This window comes from Corvus hawaiiensis, chromosome 30 (genome assembly GCF_020740725.1).
Source record: "Corvus hawaiiensis isolate bCorHaw1 chromosome 30, bCorHaw1.pri.cur, whole genome shotgun sequence".
Classification (NCBI taxonomy): Eukaryota; Metazoa; Chordata; class Aves; order Passeriformes; family Corvidae; genus Corvus; species Corvus hawaiiensis.
Window position 1 is genome coordinate 5,884,810 of NC_063242.1, and position 9,031 is coordinate 5,893,840.

Here is a 9,031-nt window from a genome sequence, read left to right on the forward strand (position 1 = left end):
CAGTTGTTAAACATCTGTTAACTTATCAACAGCCACAGGGAGTAAGACAGAAGGAATATAAAGGTGCCAATCTGATCCCTCCAGAGTCATTCACGCATACCCTGAAGCAACCATCTTTGGCAAGGCCAGATAGATCCGTGAACCAGGATCCTTCTGATCATTTCTGCCTCCTCAAAGCCACTCAACTTTAAGCTCAAGTTTTTCAGTTTATAAGATACGGCAACAGCCACCATTGCTAAAGCCTCTCCTTAGATAGAAGGCCTTGTAACAGAACAACTGCCCCACTCAGTACTGGAAAACCTGTATCCAACTTACTCTCCTGTCCCATCCTCACCCCATGCAGATGTCAGACAAGGTGCTCAAGGTTTTAAAGAACCACTTTCTACCCCTGTAAACCCTTCAGAACACAAGTACCTCGGTAAAAGGGTGTCACATCTCTTGTTAAATGCCAGCGCAGTACCTCAAAAACACCCTTTCAGTCTCCTTTCAGAATAGCTCTGAAGTACAGGCTGCTTTGTCTCCACCTAGTTTTCAGCACAGCTGCTACTGGGCCCAAGAACACACCACCTTCTCTTCATAAGCCAGTGGAAGTATTACTAAAAGAAATGGTCTAATACTTCCTACTTAAGCTCTCATTATACAACTTGCAAAAGGTTTCCTTAAAAGGCCGAGGAAATTATTTTACAAAACCTGAAAATCATAAATCTAACTGAACTTTAGATTTTGACTCTTATTACCCATTCTGGACTTTCTGAAACCTCACCAACAGCACACAAGTTTTTCCCCCCCTCTTCTATCCACCAAAAATGTAACTTTGTTCTCCAGAATTCTGCAAATCTAAAAGAGTTAAAAACTGCCTAGGCATTCCCCCCCAAAAAACTAAAAGCTTCCATCTACAGTAGTCACAATTGATTTAAACCTAGGATTAGCCATTCCCCTGTCAATTAAGAGGCTGTTTTGGTAATGCAAAGATTTATTTATCAATTTTCATGCATCATGTCAGACCAACTGGTAAGAAAGATATTTACACAACACTTGAAATACACAGTATTTGTGTTTCATACAAGCAACTACATGCAGCCTGTAGTAAATTTTCCATGCAGTATTCAGATACTCCCACTGCTACATAATTCCAGTTAAAAATGCCAACATCTGTAATGTTCCCACAAGAGTTTCTATACCTGAGGTTTAGTATATCCTTTCAAGAGGAAGTCTGCAATTAAAAGCCACATACATAAGCCTATTTAAAGGTTGTCATTCCAGTTGCAAATGGTTTGCTTCCTTTGAAGAAGGATCTGATCTATTCTCCCTTAAGCCAGACAATACTTGTGATGGCCCTTCTTCAGAAGGGCTGTCTGCCTCCTCTCCACAGTTATGTTCCTCATTTTCCTGTCTGGATTCCTCTAGAGCCAGACTCTCCAGTGTCTCAAGATTGTCAGGTGCTTGCCCAGTTAGCCTCTACAAAGAAACAAGACAGTGAATTTAATATTTTTTCTACTTAATAACCAGTGAAATAAGACTCTGGATATTAAATGAAGCAAACTAATTACCTTCCTTAGGAGGTTGATATAATCAAAACATTCCTCAGTTACAAAAATCTTAGGACACAAGTTCAACTCAAATTACTACCTCCAACTTGCAGACCACATATGCTTTGTTGACTGTAAAGTTTTTCCTAGGTTCTTCAGTAGGACAGGTTTTATCTCAGGCAACCTAAAATATGGGAAACTGCTTCCCAAGTTAAGTATTACTACAGTACCATATAGGTTTAATTTTAGAAAAATTACTGTACAATCAATTTACTCCATAATTTTTAATTAGAGGTAATGAAGCTTTATTAAGTCTAGATGAACTTTAAGACCCAGCAGTTTCTAGCACTTGATCAAGATAGAAGTTCCTCACCTAACCTGATTTAAGGAAAATAAACAGGACCATAAAGAGGCTGGTTTTGAAGCTTCTGGTTGTTTGATGTATCCCTAAAGGCTCATTTAAGCCTCAGAACTGAGCAGCTTACAACTAATAAGTGATCTTAACTGTTGAGAAACTGTAGAAAAGTTTCCAACTACATTAGTTCAAGTCCTCAAGTAATATAATTTCTGCCCATGGCTTTATCACTAACAAGCAGTGTTCCCTGAATACCAAAAAAAGTGAAGTGTAGCAAAATGGTAGTCTTTCAAGGCTGATCTAAATTACTGCACTAACTGAAGATTAACTTGATTAATCAAGAATTAAACTTCAGCAAGTTGCTTGCAATAATATTTTGTTTCCACCTTCCAGTCTAGTCATCACAGAATCCAAGTATTTGCCACCAAGCTTCATATCCTTGCAAAAACAACCTGAAAGCTAGAACATCCAGGTTCCATGGCTCTCTATATATTTATGACAGCTTCAGAGGCTGAGGAGCCATGGAACTAGTGACACAACTACTTGCCCCAAGGAATTCTCAGAGGGAGCTGTTCGGAAATTTAAAAGCTTATGAACCCTAGATACTTGGTGTATAGCCCTTTTTGGGCCATGAAACTGGTACTGCCTTGACAAGAAAACTTTGACTTTAAAGAACATAGCACTCCCTCTCACCACTCTACTTTGTGAGTCTGTTTCAAGTTTAGTTTCTCAAAGGACACAACCAGTACCAATCTATTAATAAGCACATGAATTTATGTCATCCCAAAAGAGTGAAAAAAATCAACCCTTCCTTCCCTTATCACAATCTACAACATGCACATCCTGTTCTGTTGAGAGAGTAGGTTTAATCCCCCCTTCAGAAAACATCGATTTTTGTACTCTCATTATTCCTGTAGGTTCTAAGACGGGAAACACTCATCCCCTAGAAGGAGCTTTATGACTCTAGAATTAGAGCAATCCTGCAGGAAACAGGTCAGAGAGCAACTTAAAATGAAGAGTCATGTGAGCACAAAAACCAGAAGGTGTGATTCATTATAGATACCCTGGCTGGTTTCTCACTTTTTTGTTCTACAACATTAACTGAAAATTGCTTTAAGTACCTCAATCACACTGGTCATATAATGCACATGCTCAGCAAGGGACATGAGCTCTTCATTTTCTTCTTTTAGGCGCGCAATTTCACCATCCTTCTGTTCGATTTCTTTGTGCAACTGGGTTCAAATAACAAAATGTTAGAAGAGGAAGACAATAGCCAGTGATGAAGCACTTAGGTATCTTTGAGTAGCTACCTTTTCATTTTCTTGAAGCACTTCATACAGAGCCTTCCTCCTTTCTTCAGCCACTTCTTTCCAATACTGAGATGAAGGACTTCCTGAAGTTGGAGGGTACAGTAAGTCTGTGGTAAGACTGACTTCTTGAGAGCACCTTAAGATATCTTACTTGTATACAAGTATTCTATGAGTTGTAATATTAAGAACTCACTCCATACAGTGTTTCCAAAGATTAGTTGTGGCACTACAACTAGTGACACAAGCCTACAGGAAACAGATCCTACACTGCATTAGTAGCTGTACAGAGTGCCTTCAAGAAGCTGCCTCAAGCATGGTAGCAGGTTCTGCAAGATGGACACATCTGCAAATGTTGCTCTTCATGTGTGATTTGTGGAAGACAGAAGTGTTACTTCCAAGTCACTGTCCACACTGGGCATAGTGGTTCTGAGAAACTGAGCACACAACACACCGTGCCAGAACAGGCTTTCATTCCAACTTAGTCACTGGAAAACTTATAGCCCAGCCAAAATAACCAACTACAAGACTCCTTAACACTGCTGCACACAATGGTTCTCAGCTTCTGGTTATCATGAACTCATTCTTAAATACTAGACATGTATACTTTATTTAATATAGAGGATAAGAATCACCAACTCCTGCTAGGCATTACAAAAACACCACAAAGCCTTTATCTAAATGACAAAGGAAATATGTTTCAAGTTGTAAGCCAACAGTAGCATAGCATTTAAAGTGCAAGAAAACATTTCAGGAATTACCACATACCTTTCATCATGAGATCTACAGCTTGAATGACATCATTCTCATTTTCTTGCTCCTTGTCCACGGACACCTCAGCTTTACAAGCCTTTGAGGCAAACTTGTTATTCCAGAGTTTCCTTCTGACTGAAGATTTCTTCTGCATAAAACATCAGCAGGTTTAAGTTTTGAGCAACATCTCAGCCTTCACACAAATACAAACTTCTCAGCCTGCACACTCATGACTGCAAGTAAGTCTCATTAAGTCCTGCTTTCTTCACATTATAGTTCTAGTTTAGACAAAGAAATGTCTCAAATTTTCCCAAAGAACTCAGAAACTGCTAGGTTTTATTATTGTTTATTACTAGAACAATAGTAAGCTTAAGTTGTGTCACACTAGTCAGCACATTGTATTTTTTCAAATATATTAGTTTTCAGTAAAAAGCTCAAAAGTATTTCACTATGAGTAGAAATAATTCCGAATCTACAGATTTAGTTCATACCTCATTACGTCTGCCAACCAGGCTACCTGCTGCTGAAGGCTGAATCATTTTAAGAGTCTGTCTCGGTGCAGCACTGCATGTGGTATCTGTGAGATACTTCTGAAAAGACAAATACAGTTCAGACAGCTGCAACTCTTTACATAAACTGAAAATTAGGAATCCATCATGCTTCCATTAAGGTAACACACAATTCATCTTTTCAAGACAAAAAGATTGACACTGTAGCCTATTAAGGCCTTTGTAAGGAAGGGGATCTAATTATTTGTAGCAGAGACAGATCATAATCACATGAAACTATGATCAATCCCTGCTTCTTACGAGGCATTTACCCTTCATAAAGGAACCTGAGCAGGTGTTATGGCAGAAATACTCTGACTAGATCTCAAGGGCAGTTACCATGCAATGACTATAGTTGGAACTCTCAAACTTGAGTTTGAGGGCAGCAGTATCAGACTTTTGGGGACAGGGACAAAAGCGACTGCAGTTGCAAGGTTAGGTGGTAAAGGCACACCACTTGAGGCCGTAGCTGTTTCCATAACCTGTGAACACACCGACTAGTGCTCATTTAAATAGATGTGTTATTTGATTATCCATTAACATGGATCAAAAGCCTCCTTGCTTCGATCCAGACAGGCTATTGTTTTGTCTAACCAGTATGTTTATCACCCTTCCTATCATGCATAAATACTTTCCTGCATCAAAGCTTTCTGATTGGGTTGGTTACATTGCCACCACGGAATAGCAAACAATGGCAGACAACCAAGCAAGAACAGCCAGGATACAATGCCACACCAGCGTGAGAAAGTTACCAATTCACACCGTACTTCATAGGACAAGAGTTCGCCTTTCCCACGGTAGTTTCTGCCACCAATTGTCCTACTGGTCCACTAAAGGGCAAACATTAACTGCTGTGGGAACAAGAATCACACCACGAGTCAGACACTGCTTGCTGCTACTTAGGATTAGAGTGAAGTATACTCTGCCAAAAAATTATTGGCCAATACTCAAGTTAACCCACTGAAAGTGCAAAAAGCCACACCGAGGAATCTATACCCTAGAGACACTACGGGACAAGACTGCCATAAATCAGACGTACAAATCGGCAATTTTCATTAATACCTGAAGTTTTCATTACAGTCACTATGCCTCATCGTAGAAGGACTACTAGCCTTTATCATATACAGTTTTGTACCATTCTGTATAGAGCCTACATTAAAAGATTTACCAAGAAAAGCTAAGGTTTGTACCTAATCAGTTAACTCTTAAAATAAACCTAAATTGTTTATGCATTTCCACCAATTCCACGGCAACTATGATTCATGAAGGTGACTTTAGAAAGTGAACTGCCTGCTTGAACACTTCAGTTAAAACACATTCAACACAAGACAGATATAACTCTTCAAAGGTCCCACCTACAAAGAACAGAGTACAAAACCTACTCTACAACCCCTTAGCATAAGCCAGACAGATTCAGTAAGCAAAGGCACGTAGTCAGGACAAACAAACCAAATCAACCCTGAAAAATTAAACGGAGAGACAGTAAGCTCAGTGTCAAAGTAAAAAGGACTTGCGGAGTAATAGGAAAAAAAGTAGTCATAAGCACATATGCCAAAACAGGACAGCATGTTCCCAAGCCACACTGTCTGCCAGGAGGTTACCCAAGCCAAATGGACATAAGCCAGGTGGAAGCACATTGCAACAGATCCCTTTATGTTCCTTCAGTGGACAGAGAAGCTTGTGTCAGACAGAGGTACTAGCTTCAAGGCTTTAAAGCCTATACCTGCAAAGGTCCTGAGGACTCTTCTGCGGTCAGTTTCTGTTTCATTTTGGAATTCACAAGATGAACTGCAACAGAAAAACAATACAATTAATACAGCATCCGTCTGCTACATAAGTTCGGGAGACACTAGCTAGAGAACGTTACAATTTCGGATTATCAGCTCTCATGGCAGCCTTAAGCAGTCAGCCATGCGCGGCGTGATCAGCAGGCTCCTCCCGAGACCCTCCGGAGGCTGCACCCGAGACACGAGCGGCGGGCGCGCCGGGAAGGCAGCGCGCCGCGGAGCGGCCTCCCCGCAGGAAGGCGGGGGTATCCCCGGAGCACACCCAAAATGGCTGGGGGGAGCCGGGCACTCACCCACACCATCCCCCGCTTCCCGCTCCCGCCAGGCGAGCTCGCAGGGCCCCTCCCTCGCCGCGCGCCGCCGCGGCCAATAGGGAATAGCGAGGCAGGAGCCCGCCAACACCCAAACGCGGCCATGGAAGCTTGCGGCCCCACCCCGCCGCCGACTCAACCGAGACGGAGAGCAGCCCCGTCTCGTCCTTGCCACCTCTCTCCCGAGCCCCGCTCCTTCCCGCCGGCCCCGCTCACCGCTCCCGCACGGACCCCGCGGCGCGCGCTCCCACAGCCGCCCACCCTCTGGCGCCCGGCGCGCGGCTGTAAGGAGCGCGATGGCGGTCACGTGACCCGGGGGCCGCTCTCCGAGCCAATCGCGGGCCGCGCTCCTCCCGCCCCGCGCGCCGAGGCCGGCGCTGAGGGGGCGCGCGCTGCTGCGTGCTGTCACTCGGGGTCGGGTTGTGCCTGGGTTTGGGTTTTGTTGTCCTTATAAAGGAGTTGTACCAAATCAGATTTAATCAAGTCTCCGCTTATTCTCATCAATCCTATCTAAGCACGGTACAACCTGCAAAACGGGGGAAGAAAATTAACAATGTTAAGCTGCATTAACTGCTACAGAACAGAAATTTTACACGTGATATAGACTACAGCTCTTACTAATTATGCCTAAGGAGTGCTGTTAAATTTGCTAGAAGCCACTTGACAATTACGTTCTTGCAAATATTTGCACATTTATCTTTTATTTATACTAATACTATCTTCTGCTGGCTTGTGAATAAACATTTTGTCGCGTTAAGGACACGTTCCTTGCAATCAAGGTCTCATAGAACAGCTATCAACATTTTTCCCAGGCAATATGATGGAGCTATTAGAAATTAGGATAATTGCAGCGAGAAGTATTTATTTAGCCTGCCATTCTGTCAGTCTCCTGTTTGGAAATAAACTCTATGGCACTTACGAGAATGTTTTAAGTAGAATGTCATGGTCCGATGAAAGCAAGAAAGGCAGAACATAAAAAAGGATGCATTAGGAAATCCTTAAACAAGGATAGGGAAATAAAGCTAATCTATCTTGCATAAACTTGTTCAGTCTCCCATTGATCCATTTAAATTTTCATTGTCCACAATATCCTTTGGCAAGTACTTCTAGAGCTCAAATAACCATTGGTCTGAAGAACACCGTCCTTTTTTCTTTTTCTTTGAACCTGATTCTGATATTGTCATTTGATGTGCCCAGTTCTTATACTGGAAGGCACAACAAACAACCTACCCTCATCTAGGCCACTGTTACACAGACTGCACTCCAGTTCTCTCTCCCAGGCCTTCTTTGCCATCCCTGACACAAAAGCTGTTCCATCTTCCTGCTCTTTTGTGAACTGTATGGCATTTGATTTGCCACTGCTGAACACTGGACTGACATTCCTGTGGAAAAATCTGCCATAACGCTGAGATCTTTTTCTTGAGTGATGGTCAGTTCAAAGTTTGCCATTCAATGTATGAAATCAGGATTTTTTTTTAATGCATATTATTTGATGTTTACCTACATTGAATTTCACTGCTGTATTTGCCCATCACTCAATTCCATGATGTCCTTCTGCAGTTTTTCAGTCAGGTCCCTTCCTGTTATCTTGAATAATACAGTGTCAGGAGTAAGCTGTCACCTCAGTAAGCTTTGTCTTCTATACAGAAAATGAAAATAACACATGCAGAAATGTCACCTAAATGAACATTGTTCTGTTACAGTACTAAAAAAAAGAGTTTATGCTCTTAGGTTAGTTTAATTCTTGTTGATTTTGGAAGAAAATTTGAAATTTCCAGGTTTCAAAACGCCAGCAGACATGCTTAACTGGTTATACACAAACACAAATCTTACCAGCATTGAATGTCCTTTCAGAAAAACCTGAATACAGGTAATGCATATATAAGCACAATATAAAAACACTCCTATTTTTACATTTTATGTTTTCTTATACAGAAATTTAAAAATCCAGTAAAAACTATGTAAAACATTTAAATTAGAGGCATGCATTGATTTATATCATAAATCATACATAAGAGGCACTGTGTGCATTTTATGGCTGCAATACATAAATTGTACATCTTGCAAATACTGTGTTTTCAAGTGAAACTTTCTCCGTCATTACCTTTTCAAAATTCAGGTTTAATGCAAAAAACGTTTTCAGGTGGATTTACAGTTCAGAAGCGGAATAACTGCTTTTGGAGATGTTGGTAATTGGAAAGGTCTGAGGTAATGGGAGATGGTTCTGATGTGACAGTCCTGTTTGTTTTTCCTTTTAATTTGTTCCTTGCTGGAGGCATACAATCTGGAGGTTTATTACAAAGCTGCCACTCCTTCAATTTATCCAGCTGAAGAACACGTTCTCTTATGAACCACCGTGTCCCAGAGTTCAGTTTCTTCAGTTTGAAACATTTGTAAAGAACCCCATCACTGTCTCAGAAAGAACAGTGAGAATTTATTAT

General features: G+C 41.3%; 1 protein-coding gene and 1 long non-coding RNA gene across 2 annotated transcripts; both read right to left on the reverse strand.

Annotated features, from left to right (window-relative positions):
• Positions 1 to 955: 955 nt before the first annotated feature.
• GMNN (geminin DNA replication inhibitor) lies at positions 956 to 6,759 on the reverse strand (the record flags this gene model as incomplete). Its single annotated transcript, XM_048289162.1, has 7 exons — positions 956 to 1,458; positions 3,006 to 3,116; positions 3,195 to 3,277; positions 3,960 to 4,092; positions 4,436 to 4,534; positions 6,216 to 6,280; positions 6,573 to 6,759. Coding segments are annotated over 7 exons (882 nt in total), but the record flags the coding sequence as incomplete, so codon positions are not given.
• Positions 6,760 to 6,965: 206 nt separating this feature from the next.
• LOC125318603 lies at positions 6,966 to 9,031 on the reverse strand. The gene is made up of 3 exons (XR_007200441.1): positions 8,695 to 9,031; positions 8,095 to 8,229; positions 6,966 to 7,116 (listed from the first exon to the last, which is right to left on the reverse strand). It is a non-coding gene; the product is annotated as an uncharacterized LOC125318603 (long non-coding RNA).